At 34.2% G+C, this 23,880-nt stretch overlaps 1 protein-coding gene and 2 pseudogenes across 1 annotated transcript; 1 reads left to right on the forward strand and 2 right to left on the reverse strand.

Annotated features, from left to right (window-relative positions):
- LOC142609283 (short integuments 2, mitochondrial-like) overlaps nt 1-14,922 on the forward strand; it is a 47,405-nt pseudogene extending 32,483 nt beyond the window's left edge.
- LOC142609706 (putative disease resistance protein RGA1) lies at nt 253-4,750 on the reverse strand (annotated as a pseudogene).
- A 529-nt stretch (nt 14,923-15,451) lies between the features above and the next one.
- LOC142609711 (disease resistance protein RGA2-like) lies at nt 15,452-17,953 on the reverse strand. The gene has a single exon (XM_075781419.1). The coding sequence runs from the start codon at nt 17,951-17,953 to the stop codon at nt 15,452-15,454; it is 2,502 nt and encodes an 833-aa protein (XP_075637534.1).
- Between the last annotated feature and the right edge of the window lie 5,927 nt (nt 17,954-23,880).

A 23,880-nucleotide genomic window follows, 5' to 3' on the forward strand; every position in this document is an offset into this window, starting at 1 on the left:
CACTTTGTCAGTTATACACTAGATTTTCTAGTAATTAAGTATGTTATTACACATGGGGCATAGTGCTAAGAAGAATCATAAAATATGAATATAAAAACAAGTGCTTGCATGCACCAATCCATAAATATCTCAACTTTATACACAAGAATGTAGTTACGGGAGTATACATATCATCCTATATATTTATTAAATCTCTTACTTCATATTACAATGATATAAATGCTTATTTATTTACATCACTTACAAGCAAATTAAATAACCAGAATATTTATTTATTTACAGTTTGTAATCCAAATCACAATGATGAAATGCTGAAGAAATGCTCACGAATTACAGAAGGATACACGACTTTGAATTGAGCAATGTTTAGATTCCCTTGATTTTTTTGATTTTTCCTTTGTGTTGGACTCTAGAAATGAAGTAATTTTGTTTATTAATGAAAAGAAATAATGACATGGTTACTGATGTGGTTTAACAGAAACATAATTCTCGACAAGTCATTAGCCAGAGTTTCAAATGCGGAACAAGTTTGAGGCTGGACAAGTTGCTTCTCTGTCCATGGTTTCTTCCTAAATGGAGGATTGTGTTAAGTTTCTACCTTGCCTCCGGAATGAGCTTTTTCTTTTTGATTTTTTTTTCCCCAGTATACCGCCCCACGTAAGCTAGTGCTCAAACTTGTCAACTTATGAAGCATCTACCTTGTTTAATGGATGGATTTGTTTATGCCAATATGGATAATATTGGAGGGAATTTCCACAGCATAAATTCAATTATGAACATTGTAGTAGTGGAGATTAAAGCAATTATTTGGTGAGAAATCCAAGTGTAAGTGCTCTGACTCCTTTAGCATAAGAAAGATTTGAAAAATGACACTCAGTGTTCCCAGACCTAAGAACCAACAACCTATAATCTTCCACCTTTGCCTTTTCCTATCTTTTCCTCTCTTATTACTAGTGTGTCAATAAAAAAAAAATTAATCTTAATGTATCATTTATAATTTTGGTTTAAGTTAGAGGTAGCTTTTCATGGAAATGAAACTTTATAATTCCAAATACAAATATTACTTACTTCAATGTCAATTACACCTCATATGTTCTAAATAATTAAGCATATTATTACACATGGTGCTTCAGGCTTACAAAGAAGAATCATAAAATATGAATATAAGAATGAATGTTTGCACACACAAATCCATGGATCTCTCAACTTTATACACAAGAATGTAGTCAAGAAGAGTATACACATCACTTCTTATTTATTTGTATCTCTTACTTTGAATTAAAATGACACATATGTTTATTTATTGACATCATTTAATACAAATTACAATAACATAAATATTTATTCATTTACATCACTTACAAGCAAATTAAATAACGGAAATATTTATGTATTTACATATTGTAATACAAATTGCAATGAAGAAATACTTACGAATTACGGAAGGAACATGTGACTTTGAATTGAGCAGCATTTAGACTTTATTGATTGTGACTTGCGTTGAGCTTCTGAAATGAAATTTGCAATATATGGTATATAAGCAACTTACAAGAACAATACTACTAGGAAAAATGTATTTACAAAAGATAAATAAATAAAAACTTATTATGTTCATTCAAGTTTTTGGGTGCCAATACCTTGCTCAGAAACACAATGTTACACAAACAAGATAAAATTCCTCAATTAATTAAATAGGATTAATCTCTTCTTCTCTACTTTTTCCCTTTGTTTTTATTTTATTTATATTTATTTATTACTTTCTTCTTTTGCTGGGGAAGGTCCGAAGGGGTGGGCAAAAAATAAAGATTTAGAAGACCACTTTACTTTTGGAAATTCAATTTCATGCAAAAAGATATTTTTGGTTTTAATTTACTATAAATCTAATTTGGACAAAGAGGGCTTTGACTTTTTTTATTAAAAAAAAAAGGAAAAGAAAAAGAAAAAGGGGGTTTGGGTTCATTAAGAATCATAACCAATTTTAGGATTAATTTAAATCAGTAGAGAGAGTAGAGATAGAGACTATAATAGTACAAAAATAACAAGAAGACATATATGCCCTTACCTCATCATCTTCTCCTGGTAAATATACGCTGATGTCATCATCTCTCTCTGATGAACTTCCACTATCCTCATAGAAATCCTCATTGAAATCAATGTTTGGTACATGAGCAATCTTGTGCCTAACTTCTTCTCTGCACTTTCTACTCAACTTAGGACATCTCCAAATCTCAAATTCTCTTAGTGCAGTGAGATCTTGCATCCCCTCCGGGAGAGATGAGAACCCAGGGCAATCTTTAATTCTAAGTGTCTGAAGTGATTTCAGATGTGGCAGCCACTCAGGCAAAGCGGTGAAATTACAACAATCTTCAATATCTAGGTGCTGTAAAGTGTTGGCAGATGCTTGGAGCCACTGGGGCAAAACCTCCAACTTAGGTAACTTTACAATTGTCAACAATTGGAGGCTTAACTTGAGATCTTGATTCTCTTCTTTATCCGTCAAACTAAGCTCTTTACAATCCTCAATTATCAGGGTCTCTAGGGAAGTTAGGTGTTTGATACTGAGTGACAAAGTGTTCAAACTTGGACAATCTCTAATAGCCAATGTTCAAAGATTGGTGAGGCGCCCCTCCCTCCCTTCAAACAGACATTTTAGATTCTCACATGCACCTATAAGCAAAAATCGAAGAGAATCCAAGCAACCTACTGCCTTCTCCGACAAGTAGGTATGCTTTGTTGTAATAATCAAATGCCTAAGGCTGATTATGTCCCTTATACCTTTGGGCAACCGTTCAAGATTGCTGCAACCACCAAGCATTAAAATTTGCAAACTGTGCAGCTTGCAAATGGAATCTAGAAGTTGCTTGATTATATCATTACCTGATAGATCAAGATATCTCAAATGTTTCAAACTTCCGATAGAACTTGGCAACACCTCAAAGGATGATTTGCTCAGATCAAGCACCCGCAAATACTTAAATCTTGCGATACATGCTTCAAGTAAGGATGCAGGTTGCTCTGTTTTGAAAATAATAGTCTGGACTCTGCTCAACTTCTCTAGCTGTGTTGTAACTTCTTGCCCATTCTCCAAAATTGACAAATGACAAACTTCTGCAGCAAGGGTGGATTTCTTGGTCACTACCGAACACTCTCCTTTGGCAATTGAGAGTGCAAGATCATGGACCAGATCATGCATTTTAAAGGTAAAAAATATGGGCATCATATCCTCTTGATCAAGATCTTGAAAGAAAGATCTCAACAACAGCTCTTTGATATACAAGTCACCAACATCTTCCAACTCCTGACTTTCACTGGCAGGGGATTGAAGAATTCCATGTGCCATCCAAAATTGAATCAAGTAAAGGCTATTGAATTCAAAATCCTTTGGAAAAATTGAACAAAAGGCAATACATTGCTTCAAGTGAAATGGCAATTGATTGTAACTGAGCTTCAATGCGGGTAAGATGTCACCTTCCTTTTGTTCTAAATTCCATATCTCATTATCTCTAATAGATTTCCACTCATGTTCATCAACTTTTGAATAAAGTAGACCAGCTAAAGTACTCACTGCCAATGGAACCCCCTTACATTTTTTGACAATTTCTCTTCCAATATATAAGAGATTTGGATATTGATTTTCTTGTCCTACCTTAAATGCCAATTTCACAAACAAAGACATACAGTCCTTTTCGGGTAGACCTTTTAGATTGTAGGTGGTAGTAGTGTCCATAATAGTAGCAACAGAGCTATTTCTTGTTGTCACTAAGATTTTACTTCCATTGGAACCACCGATTAACAACTCTTCCAATTGATTCCATTTCCTAAGATCCTCGTTCCAAACGTCATCCAAGACAAGTAAAAATTTCTTGTCTTTTAAAAGTTCTCTTAGTCGACATTGCATTTCATCCACACCCAGGTTCTCTAAAATTTTCTTATCTTTCAAAAGTTCTTTTAAGCTGTTTGGCAATCCATCCACAACAAAATTCTCATCAATCCTATAAATTGCAGATTTAAGGATTTCTTTTGTCAACCTTGTAACATTAAAATCCTCAGAAACACACACCCACATTCTCAATTGAAAATGACTAACTACCTGTTTATCATCAAAAGACAACTTGGCAAGTGTGGTCTTCCCCAAACCTCCAATCCCAACAATAGGAATTACACTGACATTTCTGCTAGCATCTTGCTGCATCAAAAGATCCATGATCTTTCCTTTGTCATAACCCCTACCGATGACTTTAGAAGGATTAACGAAGGAGTGGGTCATGTCCCTCCTGTTCATTGTTGTCTTCTCATCTTCAGGTCGTACAGCAAGACCGAATTCGTCTTTAAGAGCTGCAATATCATCTAACTTCTCCCTAACACCCTTGATTTTATGTGCCATTTTAAAACGGAATAAAAGTGGATTAGAACCAGAAAAGAAAAATCGCACCTTTTTGCGAGAGCTCCCGTTTATCTTCATTACATCCTTCTGTAATACTCGATACTGAAATTCATCCAGCACATTCTCGGCGTCAATAAGGACATCTTTAAGCTCCCTTAGCCAAGTCCTTAGCCTCTCGTTACTTGCTTGCTTCTCCTCAGCGTCAATCAGTACGGCTTTAATGGCTAAGACTCTGCGCCCAATCTTTTTCAGATCACCTTTGAAGCCCCATGCCGAGCTGATCTCTTGGAAAGTACGGGATCCAAGCAGCTCCAGGACCTTCACTGCGATGCCATAGCCGATTTCAGCCATGTTCTTGGGGGTGATGAAGAGCAAAGACAATCAAATGTGAAGATGAATGAGTGTTCACTGCTCAGTAGCGAGAATGGTAAAGTGTAAAACATACAAACAACAAAGCAAAGAGACTTTATTGGATTTGGTGAGAGAGCTTCAAAGTATTTTAGACTGTTAAAAGTCATTTACACGTGGAGGCCGGAGGGTGTGGCCGAGTGGAGGCGGAGCTCCGTACCACGCATGTGCGGACTCACACTATTTCTATATATTGGTATTATAGTAAAGATAAAAGGAAAATCAGTTGTATATATATTAACTCTTTTTATTAAGTTTTTTCATGTAAATTACATGCATAATATACAAGTATTATTACCATTGATATAGCTTCTAATTAACAAATCAGATGTTTGGTCGTAGATTCACCACACTCTGTTCACCAACTTAGATATTTCTAAGTCACCAAATGTAGTTTGTATGTTATGACTTATGAGTAACTCTCTCTCTCTCTCTCTCTCTCTTTTTATTTTTATTTTTTGGAGACCATGCTCTTTTCATTTTGGTAGGGTCCATCTTCACAGTCCCTATATTTATAGTATAAATTTTTCCAAAGCTATTAAAATAAATTTGGGTGATTTAAAGTTAAGTGAATATATAAAATTTTCATATTTTACGAAGGATTGCTAAGATTGAATGTGGAGATGTCAAACACTGTTACAATTTGAAATAATATTAATGATTCTCAACAAAAAGAAAAAAAAAATTCTTTATATTGCTTCATATAATTTTGAATTATTTTGTAAAGTTTTTAGGTCAAATTTTGTATATTAAGAAAAACTGTTGCTTTACTTTAATACTTTTTCATAAATATATTGTGGGGGTAAAAGGCCAAAAAGGTGCTTTCGGTCCATGGCATTGTCTGAGGATCATTACCCGTCTGAGGACGGATTAGTAATGATAAGGATGTCAGATTTGGAGACCCAAGAGTTAATTGTGGCAGAAGAGGCTAATGGAAGCGATCCGAGGAGGGATATATCCTCGGCCAGTTGAGATGGGGGTTAGATGGTAAGACATGTTGACTGGAATGATCCTATAGGAGGTTTTGAAGATGAAGATATATTTCATGGGGGCACAGAGAGTAAGAATAGTTGGGAAATATCTTAGAGAAAGCTACTACCACCGTATTGAAGGCTCTGTACCTAAGTCTTTGGCTACATTAATGAGGAAGTGATATTTGAATAGTGAATTTCAGCCTTACAGCTATTACCCAAAGACTTTCAGAAGAAGTAGATGGGACAAGTATCAACATTAGTAGTCTAGACTTACACGTGGAGAGTAAAAATGAGGGGCGAGGGGGAGTATAAGAAGGGAGGAGGCCCTAGAGAAGAGAAGATGGAGAGATAGAAAAAACACTATAGATCGAATATTGTTAATTAATCTTTAAGTGAAGAGAAATATAAGCACTTGGTTATCAGCTTGAGTCCGAGTATAACTTTCATCTCATAAACTTGTTCATTCTTATTGTTTCATGATCTTTGGGTCATTGCTGTTATCGTTTAAGCTAATTAGAATCAAGATTTCTGACCCACACTCTATAAATTTATTGTATTGGGCTCTTTGGACCTATACCCTCCTTCGTGTTGGGCCTAGGCACAAATTGCGTCCTTACATATATTATTGTATATGCTTTTTTTTTTTTGAGAAACAAATATTGTATATGCTTTAAAGAGTAACAAACAAAAATTTACTTATTTTTACTAGAAAAAAAATTAGGTAACTAGTATTAGTTATTATAACATATATTACATATTTTTTACTCATACTACTAATATGATGTAATGACTATTAGTTATCAATGTTGCATTCTCAATATAGAGGAATCTTAAAACCGAAAATGACATCATAGAGGTATGTATTCAAATTCAACTCACCAATTCGATAGATTTAACTCAATCCCACTTAGCTATGACATTTCAAATTAGTTTTTTTTTTTTTTCCCGAGGGTTAATAGGTTAAATTGATTTTTAAAAATGAAAAAATAAAAATGAGTTGGGTTAGGTTTGAGTTAGCAAAAGTTTTACACACAAATAGTTGACTCAATCTAAGTTATTAGGAGAAGTGGGTTTGTGGTGTGTACACTTTTCCACTGTCCTGAAAAAAACTCATTTCATGCTCCTTAGCCCCACACCTTAACTTATAATTTTATATATCCTTATCAATCCCCGCAAATTTAGTTGTTCCCTCGGTTCAAATTGCAATCAAAGTCACATTCCAATTCCATATTTCTTGTTTTTTCCCTTTCTTTTAGCTTTTGTCAAAAGTGGGATTGATGCCAATGCCCTAAAAAAATGCAAGCAGGCCCGTTCATGAATCATGCCTTGCCAATTTCCAAGTGAAGGTGAAGAATTGTCAAAAGCTCACCTAATATGCTCTTCGTTTTTTGTATCAATGGTGGGGGCGTAGTGGAAAATGATGGAAGCACCTTTGTAGTGGGTCTCTCATTTTTTGGTAGTGGGTTATGGGACCTTCTTAAAGGGTTGAGAATGTATCATTTGTATTCATGTAAAGCGAGGAATTGCGTTAGTGTTTCACACCACCCTTGTCTGAATTGCCCTTCATTTTTCAAAGCAACATGCCTGGGAGAAAGTGATAGTGTGATACGAAAAAATCATTCGAGTTTAGGAGGATAATGGAACAGCAAGGTTGTTTAAAGAGGTCATAGTTTGTAGTTTGTACTTCTACGTGAGAAGCCTCAACGGCTTCCTGTGGAACACTCAAAGCTGTAAAAAGGGTGGGAGGTGATTATAACTAGGCTAGATTTTATGGCTTCTCATGGAGCCTATACATCCTTATTAAATCGATGTTTTAAGCAATTAAGTGCAACATAAATTTTGGTAATGAAGTGGAAAATTGATGAAAAACATTTTTAAAGTAAATGCCACTCCGAGGACACAAACAATCCTATAAAATTCAATATAATAGAACTGATAGTTTGATACAAATAATTAGAACTCACAAAAGCTTTGAAATCTAAACTTTATATGTAACCTCTACAAACAACTCACTTGCCAAACCACTACTATAGTTTTGGAACCTTTGGAATCCTTCTTAGTGATTTCCTCCACACAAACCATAACCCTTGACGCATTCCAATGAAACTCCTGACATAACTCAACTTCATCTATATTGGTTGAATTAAGTTCATTTTTAGAATTATCACAGGTGGATATTTCTCAAGGTGAAGAAATTGGATTGGATTTTTTATTTTATTTTTTAAGACTAAATTGCAAATTATATCTCTAAAGTTTGGGGCAATATTTTGTCCCTCAAAATTTCAAAATTTTGATCTATTCCCTAAACACTAGGTATTGTTTAGATTTGCTCAATTCCATCAATGTGTTGTGCCTGCCTGCCCATTGAGCATTAGATTAATCAAAACAGTTTCAACATAAAGGGTGCAAACTAAAGACAATGCCAAATATAAAGGGTGTAAAATCAAGACAAATATAAATATAGAGGGTGTCGTTGGGTTGCCAATCTAGCACTTAACAAACAATTAGACATGGTGTATTGGAAGGGAGCAAATTGAGATGATACCTACTGGTAGGGAAACATATCAAAATTTTAGAGGATAAAATCAAAATTACCCTAAATTTTAGGGATATCATTAACAATTTAGTCTTTTCTTTTTATTTTTTTAAATCCTCCACTCCGACCTAATTGAATTTATGGATAGCCAATTTTCACTTATTTTTTGGCAATTTTTAATACTAAAACTATGCTTCACTATCCCGGATCCTTTTATTTTTTATTTTATCTACCAAATAAAACCATATATAAAAGAAGCTCGCTTTAAAGCTTTAAACCCTTCCACTATCAGTTTCCACTCACTTAAAGTTTGCGGTAATTTTGATCACGTTCCTTAAAATTTAAAAATTTGATATACTCCCTTAACGCTAAGTATCATATGGATTTGCTCACTTCCACCAATGTGTTGTGCCTACTTATCCATTAAGCACTAAATTAATCAAAAACTTTCAAACATATAGGGTGCAAAATCAAAATAAATACAAATATAGAGGGTTTTATTGGATTGCCAATATGACACTTAACAGACAATAAGGCGATACATAGCGTTAAGATAGATAAAATCATATAAAAAATTTGAAACTTTAGGAGATAAAATCAAAATTAATCCAAATTTGAGAGATATAATTTCCAATTTAGTCTTGGTTTTGTTTATGTATTTATTAAATTCCAACCCCACCCAATTAAGTCCATGGACAGCCCCCATTATCACTTCTTTTACACAGTTTTTAAAATTATGCTAGCTTTAAACCCTTTTCGAGTATGACTATTAATTTGCAGTGACTGAATCGTGAGCTGAAATGAACAGATGTGATCAATAAGCAAAAAAATTAGGTAACTAGTATTAGCTTCTTCTTCTTCTTCTTCTTCTTCTTCTTTTTTTCTTTTTTTGAGAAAAGCCCCTAAAGCCCCTAAACTAGTATTAGTTATTATAACATATATTACATATTTTTTACTTATACTACTGATATGATGTAATGACTATTACTTATCAATGTTGCATTCTTGTTAAAGAGTAATCTTAAAACAGAAAATGACACCATAGAGGTATGTATTTTTTACAAATTTAACTCAATCCAACCTATCTTTCACATCTCAAATTAGTTTTTTCTAGGGTTGATAGGTTGAATTGTTTTTTAAAAAATGAAAAACAAAAATGAGTTGGGTTAAGTTTGGGTTAGCAAATTTTTTTAACACAAATAACTGACTCAATCTACGTTATTATTGGAGGTGGGTTTGTGGTGGGTACACTTTTCCCTGTGGGTTTGCCATGGGTTGAATTAGGTGGTGTGGGACTTCATCTCGTGATTCTCGTGAATCTACAGTGGGTTGGGTTCTACCTTGGCTGGCAAAGATGGGTTTAGTGGGGGTCGGTCTGTAGTGGATACACTTTTCCACTGTCCCATAAAAATTACTCATTGATTCCATGCTCCTTAACCCCACCCCTTAATTTATAATTTTATATATCCTTATCAACCCCTGTAAATTTAGTTGTTTCCTCGGTTCAAATTGCAATCAAAGTCACATTTCAATTCCATATTTCTTGCATTTTCCCTTTCTTTTAGCTTTTGTCAAAACAGGGATTGACCATTGATGACAATGCCTTAAAAAATGCAAGCAAGCCCCTTCATGTCTTGCCAATTTCCAAGTTGTAAAAAAACTGAGTATTTGGGAAAATATCTAAGCACACTTTCTAAATAGAACTTCTGCTCTTATTGAATGAAAAACAGAGAAAATGAAAGTGTTAAATTACAAGATACAACTCCTACGCTATATATACAAGCTGAATCAAGAAGAAGGAAGAAACTAACTCTAACTACTTTCCTTAAAAAGCAGGAAATAATTGTGCTCTTCTAAAAAACAGATTTTACCTTAATTTGTTTAATGATCCAAAATTTAAAAATTATAGAAGCAAATTTGAATTCAATACAAGTAAAAGTCACGACTCATGAGTCAACACTAAAATTTGTTTGTGTATTTTGCTTCATTAAATTTGGTTGAATTGGGATAATTTTAGGGTTCTCAAAGTTAAGAAGTTGCTACCACCATTTTCAATCACTGTTTGTGTGATAGATTATGGGATTGAAATTGATATTGAAATTGGGTTTCAACGCCGGTGGTGCTGGTGGTGGTGGGCCCATCAAATGACACACACGCCATTAGAGATACGCCGGTGTTGTCGTTGAAGTCCGCAATCCCTTCTTCTCCACCAAAAAAGAAAGACTTGGCCAACCCTAACAAACATCATCAAGATTGCATCGCCATTAATGCCCATTGCAAAACCTCCGTACACAAGGTTTGTTATTAGTGAATATAGCGTGCTAACAACCTCGGACACCACGAGTTCGTGTCCGTGTCGGACACGCCTGGACACTCCTCGCGTGTCCTCTTTGTTTTTTGTTAAAGGATTTTTTTTTTTTTTTCTGGGAGGTTGAAATTCAGTTGATTCCCTCACCATGTAAAAAATGAGTCAATAGCATCATTTCATCAAAATCTGTTAGCCAATGATGCAATTTAAACATTCATTTTAAATTACAAATTTTACTAAAAACCTTGTCATTTCATAGATCTTATTGTTTGATGATTATATATATTTTTAAAATAAAATTAAACTGTTTAATTTGCTAAAAGATTTGGACCGAATTATTAACTCATTTTCACAAATTTACTAAGAATAAATCTTAAGGACTAATTTGACAATTGAAGTAAATGTCGAGAGACTAAAATTGAACTTTAGCATTTTTTATTTATTTAAAAAAGATTCATTTGATTTTAGACATGTTTTTAAAAAATTTGACAGTAATTATTTATTTTTAAAACTTAAACCAAAAATAAAATGTCTATAAATATGAAGATATGTTATTCATTTAATTAATTATTTGTTGTAGCAATCCTGTCCTAATTTTTCAAGGATTATGGTGTTTTCATATCTAGTCCTGTATTGTCTGTTTCAATGTCTGTATCTTTGTCCATGCTTCTTAGATAGTAACTTGTCCTCTCTCTCTCTCTCTCTGATATTTTAGATTGTGTGTGGTGATGATGGTGTTTTATCATGGATCATGTACCAAAAGCTTCTCAAGCTAGTGGAGTTCAAGCCGAAGGAAGCAATTTCAAGGGAAGCTACTCTACTTATTTTCATGGTTGGCGTTCCAAACGTTGCGAAGTAGGTTTTAATTAATTCAATCCATCAAATTGCATTGTCTTGCTTTCCTGGAAAGCTGTTACTATGTTTTTGCTAGATTATGTAGTTTGAATGTCATTGTCTTTAAATGGAACTATGGGGAAGTTTATTAAATTTTATTGAACAATAACTGCTTTTGTTTTCTTTCATAGTGCAGGAGAAGATGAAGCGTGCTACAGTCGTCCCACTGCCTGGTGTTACTCAAGATATTGCTGGATACAAGGTGAAGAGATTCTGTGTTTTATGGTTTATTACCTTAGAAAGTAAAGAGAGACTGATTGCGAGGAATTTATTTCTGACTTGTGTTATATTATTTGACCACAGAAAAAGTGATGGTAATTAGATTACAATGACTTTGTATTATATTCAATCTTAATTGGTTGATTGCCCCCCCACCCCCCAACCCAATTTTGCTAGCTGTCTTACTAATTCTTATTTATTTTTTTACTTTTGAATTTCTTTTTTAGCTAGCAAGCGTTTGTAGGTTTATATGAATAGGAAAATAAACTATCCAGCTTAGGTATCTGGTTTTATTGCCAAATTGTGGTCTATGGTGTTTGGTTTATTTGGAGCTTGTTGGGCGATGTTGAAGAATGTTGTTGAGTTGTTAGCTTGCTGGCCTGATCGTTTTAGTCGTCATCAGAATGGGAATTTGTGGATGGTTGCCCCCGCATTGTTTGATGTGGTGCTTATGGTGAGAGAGGAACAACTGGAATTTTGAGGATACAGAGAGAGAGCTTTGCATGATCTCAAATTATTTATCTTTAGAACTTTGTTGGACTGGATGTCAGCTTTGCATAGTCAGCCATTATGTTCTTTTTTTGATTTGATAGATTCATGTAACTTGCATGATTGATTGTTTGGTCCCCAGCAGTTTACTCCCGGCATAGTTGGGCCACACTAATTTTTTGATATAAACAAAATTGCAGTACTTATATAATAAAAAAAAAAGTTTGAAACAAGCTAGTTTGGGACTAGCTTATAAGCTAGTTTTTTGCTTTTTAGCTTTTATTTACGTGTTATTAAAGCCTCACATTTTCTTACTTTTTCTCACTTTTTCAAAGAACAAGTATATTTTAGCATACTTTTAACAAAAAGTTTTCAGCAAAAAATTAAATATATTATTTCCAAATGGACCCTAAATCAGTTGCATAAACTTTATTTAAAGACATGTTTTTAAGGTCAGGCTAAATCATCAATTGTTTGCCTCTTTCCATTTCTTTTTAAAATCTTAGTTTTTATTCCATCTACTGATTCCTTTCTCCCTCTGTTGTTGATCTGCTGTTGAATTCTTTTGGTTCAGCACCTATGGATGTTTAAATGCTGACATTGAATTTTTAAGCTGCAGATTGCGCATCAGCCTAGCATATATTGGTTCCAAGTATCCCTGACATAGAGACAGAACTGAAGCTGGCTCTTGCAGGTAGCATGCTCTTGCAAACAATCTCTTTTTAGTTTCTTGTGAGATTTCTTACAGTACACATGCGAATTTGCACAAACATATACACACTGCTACCTGCATGCTTTTTTAGTTTTAGATGTGCTAATCTTGCTTGAAAGATCACTGTTGTAAACATTAAAAAATGAGTGACTCTCCAATCACGATTAAGAGAAGTCATAGAATACTCAACTTGAGCTGATTTGGTTGCAACAAAGCAATTGGATTCAGCTTCAGTTATGTTGGGTAAGGCCTAAAAATTTTATGCCTCAAGCTGTGTTGGTTAGGGATGAGACTTAAACCCTTTTGTTGACCTCCAACCAACACCGGTTGCCCAAGTTGTGGCTTCTAAAATTTTATACTTCTAAAATTTTATACTTGGTGTCTTGGAATTTATCAGTCTCTTTTCTTTTATTTTTGTGTATTGAAAGTGCACCAGCCTTATTACTTGATGCTAATTAAGGCCCCTAAATTTTAATTATGACTTGATTAATGTTAAGCTAATCATCATTAATGTGAAATTTACATAATTAGCTGATTAATCAACCAAAAAAAAGGGTAAAGCATGGACAAGCATAATTGAACAAAACAATTAAACTAAGGGCAGTAAGTACCTTCTCAAAAAAAAAGGGCAGTAAGTAAAGTGATGCAAACCAAAGATAACATCAAATGTGTTATCGAAGAGGAAAACAGAAGAACTCGGCGGAAAAACTACTCCGTGGCCCGACAAGCCAAATCGATCCACTAAGAGAATAAGTTGGAATACCTGGATAATCAAAGAGACCCTCCAAGCCTAATCTACCCATTATATTTGAACTCTCCAAGTTTTTGCTACCAACGGACTTCTTGGAATTGTTTCTTCACAAGCTTTCCGAATCTTACAACACCGACCAGTTGCACCGTCTGAAATTTAGCAAAGGCCCAATGCTTCCCAATGATCCAAAGCACACTCAACACTCAGTACTCAGTAATTGTGTGGTGGTGTTTGGGTTTAGCTCATCTCATGTTTTGGAAATTGGAGAGGGAAGAGAGTAGGGAAAAACTAAGGGAATTAAGTAGCAAATTGTAGGCTCAGAGTCACTAGCTCTCCAATGGTGTTTCTAGGGTTTTCTCTTAGGAGGTCTCCTTACAATTTCGTGGAAAATGAGGGTATATATAGTATAGGAATAAAGGAGGAAGGTTGCACCCAAAAATTAGCTGGCAATGCAACTTGCAGGTTGGTCTACCTGTGAGCTACTCGCAAGTCAGCATAGCTGTAAATCTAGAAATGTGGGCATATGCTAGGCAAATAGTGTCAATGAACTATGACTTTAGATATGGCATGCTTAATTTGAAACAGGTGAGCTGTAAGTTCAGACAAAATAATCTGGTTTTTATCTTTAGTTGATGGCTTTTAAGAAGGATGAAGAACTTTTTGGTTATTTGTGACAGTAATGTTCTTTTGTTAATACTTTCTATAGAACTGAAAATCTATAATTTTAGATACAAATATCACTCTATTCAATTTTTGTTATACCCCACATTTCTAAGTAACTAAGCTTGTTATTCCACAAGGTCCTTAGTGCTTGCACAAAAGATTCATAAAGCATGAATGTAAGAACAAATGCTTGAACATAATATTCCATGGATCTCTCAACTTTTATACACAAGAATGTAGTTAGGGTAGTATACGCGTAACATGTTTATTTATTTACACATCTTACTTTGAAATACAATGACATAAATGTTTATTTTTACATAAAATACAAAAATGCAAAATAACGTATTTATTTATTTATTTACATCACTTAAAAGCAAATTAAATAACGGAAGTATTTATTTATTTACATCTTGTAATCCAAATTGTAATGAAGAAATGTTTACGAATTATGGAAGGAACTTGTGACTTTGAATTGAGCAACATTTAGATTCTATTGGTTCTGATATGTTGAACTCCTGAAATGAAATTTGTAGTTACATAGTATATCAGAAACTAGCAGTGAGGATTACTATGAAAAATGATTATACAAAAGAAAAATAAATAAATAAAAATTCAATACGTTAATTTAAGATTTTGTGTCTATACCTTGCAGCCCAAACTTCGAAACACAATGTTCTAGAAACAAGATTTAATTCCTCCCCGAATTAAATAGGATTAAATGTTTCTTCTTCTCTCTCTCTCTCTCTCTTTTGCAGAATCGGTGTGGTGAAAATAAGGATTTAGAAGACCGCTTTAGTTTTGGAAATTCAATTTCAACCAAAAAGATATTTTTGGTTTTAATTTAATTTGAATCTAATTTGGACAAAGAGGGCTTCAGTTGGTTTTTTTTTTAATTATATATATATATATATATATATATATATATATATATATATATATATATATATATATATATAAATGAAATAGAGGGTTTGGGTTCATAGCAAAAAAACAAAAAAAGAGAAAAGAAAGTTGTAAAGACACTCTATAATAATAGGACAAAAATACTAATAAGAAGACAAATCTGCCCTTACATCATCATCTTCTCTTGGTAAATTTATGCTACCCTCATCAAGAACAATCTGTGGTACATGAGTGATCTTCTGTACATTTTCTACTCAAATCAGGACAACCATAAATCAACAATTCTGTTAGTGCCTCCATCCCCTCTGGGAGAGATGACAACTTAGGGCAATTGTCAATCCAAAGTGTCTGAAGTGATTTTAGACGTGGCAGCCAATCCGGCAAAGCCGTTAAATTTTCACATCCTCCAATCCATAGCAGCTGTAAAGTGTTTGCAGATCCTTGGAGCCATTGGGGCAAAACCTCCAACTTTGGTAAACGGAAAAACATTAAATTTTGGAGGCTCAACTTGAGATCTTGATTGTCTTCTTCCGCTACCTCCATCAAAGTAAGCTCTTTACAATCCCTAATTATTAGGGTCTCTAGGGCAGTTAGGTGTTTGATACTCAGTGCCAAAGAGGTCAGACTTGGACAATTTCCAACCACCAATGTTCGAAGATAGGTGAGGCGCCCCTCCTCCATCCCTTCAAACACACATTTTAGATTCACACATCTCCATATCCATAAAGATCGAAGAGAACTCAAGCAACCTATTGCCTTCTCCGACAAGCAAGTATGCTTTGTTGTAACCATAAAAAACCTGAGCCTGATTATGTCCCCTATACCTTTCGGCAACTGTTCAAGATTGTGGCAATTTTCAAGCAGCAGAGTTTGCAAACCGTGCAGCTTGCAAATGGAATCTGGAAGTCGCTTGATTATGAGATTATATGATAGGTCAAGATATCTCAAATGTTTCAAACTTCCGATAGAATTTGGCAACACCTCGAAGGATGAATTTTTCAGATCAAGCACCCGCAAGTACTTAAATCTTGAGATGCATGTTTCAAGTAAGGACATGGATTGGTCTGTTTGGAAAATAATAGTCTGAACTTTGCTCAACTTCTCTAATTGTGTCGTAACTTCTTGCTCATTGTCTGAAAATGACAGGTGACAAACTTTTGCAGCAAGGGTGGATTTCTTGGTCACTACTGAACTCTCTCTTTTGGCAATTGAGAGTGCAAGATCATGGATAAGATCATGCATTTTAAAGGTAAAATACAAGATATTTTCTTGTTCAACATCTTGAAAGAAAGATCTCGACAACAAGTCCTTGATATACAAGTTGCCGACATCTTCCAACTCTAGATTTTCATCCTTAGATGAATGAAGAATTCCATGTGCCATCCAAAATTGAATCAAGAGAAGATTATTGAAAACAAAATCCTTTGGGAAGATAGAACAATATGCAAAACATGGCTTCAAGTGAAATGGCAATTGATTGTAACTGAGCTTTAATGCAGGTAAGATGCCACTCTCCTTTTGATTTAAATGCCATATCTCATTATCTCTAATAGATATCCACGCATTTTCATCAACTTTTGAATAGAGTAGGCAGGCTAAAGTATTCACTGCCAATGGAACCCCTCTACATTTTTTGACAATTTCTTTTCCAATTTCTAAGAGGTTTGGATATTGTTCTTCTTCTCCTTCCTTAAATGCCAAATTCACAAACAAAGACAAACAATCCTTTTGGGATAGGCCATCTAAATTGTAAGACTCTGCAGTGCTCATAATAGTAGCAACAGAGCTATTTCGTGTTGTTACTATGATTTTACTTCCATTGCAACCGCCAAGTAACAAATTTCTTAATTCAATCCATTTTATATGATCCTCATTCGAAATATCATCTAAGACAAGAAGAAATTTCTTATCTTTTATATGTTCTCTTAAACGCATTTGCAACTGATCTATGCTCAAATTCTCATCAATACCAACTGCTGATTTGAGGATTTCTGTTATCAATCTTTTAACATCAAAATCCTCAGAGACACACACCCACATTTTCAATTGAAAATGTCTAACCACCTGTTCATCATTATACACCAACTTGGCAATTGTGGTCTTCCCCAAACCTCCAATCCCAACTATAGGAATTACACTAACATTTCGATCAACATCATGCTGCATCAAAAGATTTATTATCTTTTTTTTGTCATCATCCCTACCAATGACATTCTGAGAAGGAATAAAGGAGTGGGTCATGTCCCTCCGATACATTGTTGTCTTCCTATCTTCAAGACGTGCAACAAGATTGAATTCAGCCTTAAGATCTGAAATATCATCTACCCTCTCCCTAATACCCTTGATTTTATGTGCCATTTCGAAATGGAAGACAAGTGGATTAGAGCCAGAAAAGAAATAACCCACCTTTTTGCGAGTGCTCCTGCATCTCTTCAGTACTTCCTTCTGCAGAATTTGATATTGATATTCATCTAGGACATTCTCCGCATCATTAAAGACATCTTTGAGCTGTCCTAGCCAATGGTTCAGCCTATGGTCAGTTTCTTGCTTCTCCTCAGCATCTAAGAGCACAGCCTTAATGGCTAACAGGGTGCACTCAAGCCTTTTCAGATCGCTTTGTATGCCCCATGCTGAGCTGAGCTCCTCGTAAATAAGGGATCCAAGCAGCTCCACGATCTTCCCTGCAATGCAATAGGCATTTTCAGCCATGTTCCTGTGGTGGTGGGATGGAAAGGTTTTTGATGGTTAAGTGAATCAATGCCTTCTAAGTATTAGCAGCTGTTTTTATTACAGAGCAATTCTGAGAGGGTAGATATAATTAGCAGCGGTTTTTACTGCACCATGGATCATGACTTGACTTGGCACACAATTCTTTTTAGGCCGTAGGCAAAGCATGGAATAGGAATACTTACGCATTAGACTAAGTATATATCTTTTAATTTGTTGGGGCGGAATCATTTTCTTTTAGGTGTAAGTAAATTAAATATTCGATGCATACTCTAGTTGAGAATATATTTGCTGGAATCTCATTATTTGTTTGAAAGCAAAAAGAGGGGGCTAGATAGAAGCTGTGACATACTATGCAAAGAATGATGCCTTTCTTTCCAATGTTAGCCGGTGCAGGGGACATTCTTTGAGTTGATAAGGGTGTTGGCTAACGATATTCTCTCTTAAATTGAATATCTGTATCCATACTAGTACTATGGATTACAATTGGCTTGGAATTGGGATTAGAATCGGATTCCCAGCTAGTAGTTCAACGTATTACGTCAGAGAACACTTCATATAGTCCACTTCTAACAAATTAAATCAATGATTGCAGGTGTCTACTTACACAAACAATGGTAAATTTAATCATTTAACCACTTAATTCTAACACTCCTTTAATCACTTAACCACACAATTCTAACATGCTTGATTTGAAACAGATGATTACTATGTTCAAAGGAAAATGATCTTTCTTTTCTTTTTCTTTTTAAAAATTTTAAATTTATTTAGCTTCACTTGATGGTTTTTTAAAAAGGATGAGAATCTTTTTTGTTAATACTTGCACCCCTTTAATGTTCTTTTGTTAGTACTTTTAAAAAAATGAAGAATTGTTGAAAGAGTGAATGACAATAATTTATGGTAGGGATAAATGAGTAAACAATAAAAGCTTGTTCTGGGGTGGTTGAGATGACATCAAGGTAAGCAAAAAAAATGTTATTTGATTTAGATGTAAATAAGAGAAAACTTACAAGGAACCCTGTAGACAATACATAAATTGGGGAAGAGTAAATTCACCGTTTTGCGGTATCATTGAGTAAGATTGTGTTGCTTGAGGTGGAAATTTTGATTTCAATGAGAAGATTTGGAAAGGAATAAGTGGGATTAGTGGTAAGAGATAGGAGAACAAACATTTGTCACTACATGGAATCAAAAGCTGCCAAGCTTTTCCAAAATGCTTTTCTATGTATATATATACTCTAGCTCTTTGAACGTTACTTTTTATGCCATTTGTAGTTTTTATTGTTGTGGCTTATATCAGCCGGTCTCCATGTGACCTGTGAATATCTTGGTCCATTCATCCTTGATGACGTCCCTAATGCAAATGCTGTCTTGAGTTGATAGTCACTTTCATTTTTTGGTGTAATTGTATATGCTGCTCTTTTCTTTTTCCCTCCTACTTTCTTCTGTTGATATCTCAAATTTACTCAAGTTGTATTACAAAGCTAATGCATGCTTGCATGTGTTGGTGAGTTCTTGTCACATTCTCAATGAAAAATTTGCAATGCTAATGTGCTCCATTTTGGACGCACTAAATGATTGCAATAGCGTATATTTTTTTAATGGGATGATAGCAATCTGTGTCCAAAATTAACGGTTAGGACACAATGACACTAATTTCAAATTGTTGCTGATTGATAAACGTTTTTTTATTCCAGGTAAAAAACAAGATGTCCAGCTCTAAAAATTTCATTACACGGTCTATTTGGTTGGGTGTAAAAGGGTGAGGATGGAATTTACTATTTTATCTATTTTTAAATCATTTCTTTCATCTTTTGTTGTAATAAGAGTACAACAGTAGGATTTTATTTCAGCATGGTCACAAATTATTATAGTGAGGAGCAAGTAATTGATGTGAGAAAAATTCAAAGCTGAATCTAATTTAGAAAATGATTAAAATTCAAGAGAGAAGATCAAAATCCATTGGTTCGTTTGCTTGTATAATGTAGATCAAAGTTGATCAATATGAGTTATCATTGAAAAAAGAAATTGAAGGCATTATTCAATAAGACTGTTTTAAAGTGGTTGGTGAAATCATTCATATTGAGGCGCTATTGTCCTTAATTTTTAAGTATAAATTAGTTGCTAACAAATGCAAAAATTGTTTTGGTCCCAGTGTCCTTAAATTTGAAGCATAAATTATCTTTCAAGAAAAGTAGAGGTTGTTCTTTTTTAAGATTTGTGCCTTTTGGATTTTAAGTGACACCCAATTTTCTTTATGGAATTGCACTGCTTGCTTTAATATTTTTTTGCTAATCTGCTTTAATATATATATATATATATATATATATATATATATATATTCCGTTGTTCTTTTTTTTACAAATTGGTGTTTCTCCCACCAAGCAAACACCAAGTTGTGCAAAGTATAAAATGAATTGAGTACACCTTTGCATCTATAAAGAGAACAGTAAGATAGTTACATAACATTCCATCTTGACATATTCACATGGACATTAATTAAGTTTAAAAAAATAATAATGATCACTATCCGTACTCAATTTGTCTGAAGGGAAACGCTTTTCTTCCTATCAAATTTCAGTGCTGAAAATGAGGACCACATATGGGCTGTGGCCATTCTTTCAATTGATTTAGGAAGTCCCAGTCTTGAACAAAAGTAAATAGTAAATGCTCTTTAGCCCTGCAACAACATAAGAAGCATAGGACATTATTTCATTGTTAGAACTTAGGAGTCAACTGGAAAAACATGCAGAATGGCACAGCACAATGAAATTAAAGTTAAAAAAGGGAATAAAAAATCTGACTAGGGATGAGAGATAGATTTCCAACAGTAAATAGTAAAAGCGTTTATCTTCTCATTCTTTTCAAAACAGTAAGGGAGAAACTAGAAAACATTTCTTTTTTGGTTTCTTGAAACATGTTTAATTTCTTATTTCTTATTTGGTTTTCTTCCTGTTAAATAATTCCTAATAACATTAAAAGAAAAACAAAGGAAGCACTATGGACACTGACCATCATTGTTTGGTCAAGAACTTGTCTTTTGCCATGGAAATTTCAGTTGTGGTAAGGTAACAAAGAATAAGTTGCTTCAAGCTGTCAGTGCATGGCCTACTAGTTTATCATAGTCAACTTTTACAAGTACATTATAATCAAAAACTTTTAATATAACCTGTTAAGTCATCGAATACATTGGTGAGCAGAGGAATTTTTGATACAGAACACCCAAAGATGGAAATCATTTTACACTGACTTGGAAACATATTAGAACTTGAAAACAGAACTTGTTACAAAAGTAAAGGTACCCTGCAAAAGAATGCAACAAGGAATTGAGCAGAGAAACTAAAATGGAGATCCAATAAGAGGATGTGTCAATTAAAAAAAAACTGCCATATCCATGCTTCTATATGAGATTATTCAAATATCAGGTGTAGACATGAGAGATGGATATACAACAGTGACTTTGATTATTATATATAAAAGGAAGTAAAGGAAGCATGCAGGAATTGTAGATATCAGTAAAAAGAAACTCAAAAGTCACAGTTTCTAATATTGTTTCTCATGACATTATACCACAGGATTAATTAAACAAAGGAATTGTAGATATTTGTAAAAAGAAAAGACGCATGCAGGCACTGTATCAAAATGTTAAATCTCATGTTGAAACATATTTTGCAATTTCATCTTTCAATTAGAGATGGAAAACCAAAATTCTTCCCCTTAAGAACAATAAAGGATGAAATGATAAAAACAAGAAGCACAATCAAAAGATTGTCTCACACAACGATTCATTGGAGGCTTCCATTCTCAAAATTGAAATAAATAAAGGCATCAATTATGCACTAGCTTCCAACTGCCACCAAGTTTGCAAGCAACTAAGTCACCTGTATATTTCCCAAGGCAACTGTCAAAATTACTTCCTATATTATAAGTATGATTAAATGAATCTGTTTGTCATCAAGAGCTCCTTTGGCTTTGTGATTTGTGGAGAAAAAGAGCGATTTTATATGCAAAGGAAAAAAAATTGGCATTTGGCTTTGAGTTTTGAAGAAATTGTATTTTCAAAACTGAGGAAAATGTGCATGAGAGCATCTTCAAGTCATAGCTCATGGGGTGCATTTTTAGAATCACAACAGCAACACTTGTCACAGATTTTACGAAATACGTTATTGCATTTTCAGATTTCACGTTTTCAAGTGAAGTAATTGTGTAAAAGAGGTAAATTAACAAGCGGCCAGTAGTAGTACAAGAATTTGATTCTCTCCTTGTAGACACTGAGAAGATGTACATTAGTCAAATATATAAGTGTCTAGCCAATCTCTTCCTATCAATGTAATAACATTTTCATAATTTAAAAAAAAAACATTAATTCATATAGGAAGTTTTTTTTGAGAAACATTAATTCATACGGGAACTTACGGGTCGAGTAGAACTGATATAGGTGGCTGACTACAAAACTTGACTTGTAAAGTTTTACATGCTTCCTTTGGAAGTATTAATTCGTAAATCGATGGGAAGCTTAATGAGAACATTGAGATGACTGTGAAAAACCCAATCAGACAGAATTATGAGCATTCAAGAAATCCTTTATTAATTTTCTCATCTTAGTTTTAATATTATTTTCAATATTTACAAAGAAAAATCATTTTCAAAATTAATAGAAAATTCTTTTTATTAATTTAGAATAAACATTATTTGTCACCAAAAATTAAATTAAAAAGAAATGCGAGTAAAATCAAGAGCTAGTCAAGTAGAACAAATACCTGATAATCAAAGGGGTGCATAGCTTTTTACCAAAAAAAAAAGGATGCATAGCCTCGGCTTAGGAATGAGTTCACCATCAATTTCTATGCAGGGGATGAGAGCAATCTTGCGCCACTCCTCTTTCCTTTGCATTCATATCATCAATGTAGGGCATTCTTTGATCCGTAAGTGAGAAATGAAGGCAGGCAGCCCCTCCTCTGGCATGTGCTTCAGCTTAGGGCAATCTATGATCCCAATCGTCGAAGAGAGGTAAGGTGTTGAAGCCCTTTCTTGTCCAATGATCTCATATTTTGAAATCTAACAATGCTAAGTTGTGTAAGACTTGTAGGCAGTAAATCCTCATCTGGAATTCTGGAAAGGACTCCAAATCCGGGCAATCACCTGCAATATTAGACAATAATAATGATGTAAGCTTGAGAAAATACATGTTATTTCCGTTGCATGTATCCTCCCCCTCACATGGGGGTAGACCCCACATATACGACCTCGTCAAGCTCAACTTGGCCTTCCAACAACTGGCAATTCGGTGAATGACCAATACCATAAAATAATCCCTTTGCCTCAAGCACAGATTTTAAAGTAAAATTCCAGACATCTGGCCTTTTGTATTGCTAACAATATCCATGGTCTCTGTATTGAAGTGCACGATGATATATGGATTGTTGTACACTCTGAAACATTCAAGATAATCAACCTATTAAGCAAACATTGAGGTTAGGGAGTTGAAAACTCACGTACAAGTTGTTCATTAGTACATAATTCACCAGCAAAAAGGCAGCCAACAGATGAAAAAAAAAAATGACCATCACAAATTGAAACTTTTTAGCCGCTACTAAGAAATGGACAGTGGCATTATAATTAGTGTCAAGGCAGAGGGTCATTGCCAGTCCCACAAGATACTTGTAATGTAGGTTTAAACAATGGCATAAATGAGATTTAACATTCTTTGAAGTGGCTCCCAATAGAGAATTTAAATGATAGAAATTATTGCATGGCAATTGAGGTAAAAATATGTAAGAAATGTTGTTATCAGCAAGAGTACCTTCTGGCACTTTACAATGCACTACCATCGGCTACATGCCATACTAATAAGTTAGAATGATCAAAATCAATCATGTCAACAATAGAGAAAATATTCAAGGATGAGA

This window comes from Castanea sativa, chromosome 9, assembly GCF_040712315.1.
Source record: "Castanea sativa cultivar Marrone di Chiusa Pesio chromosome 9, ASM4071231v1".
Classification (NCBI taxonomy): Eukaryota; Viridiplantae; Streptophyta; class Magnoliopsida; order Fagales; family Fagaceae; genus Castanea; species Castanea sativa.

Excerpts from the sequence above, each read along its gene's own strand:
- LOC142609711 (XM_075781419.1), bottom strand. The coding sequence starts at position 17,953 with ATGGCTGAAAATGCCTATTGCATTGCAGGGAAGATCGTGGAGCTGCTT.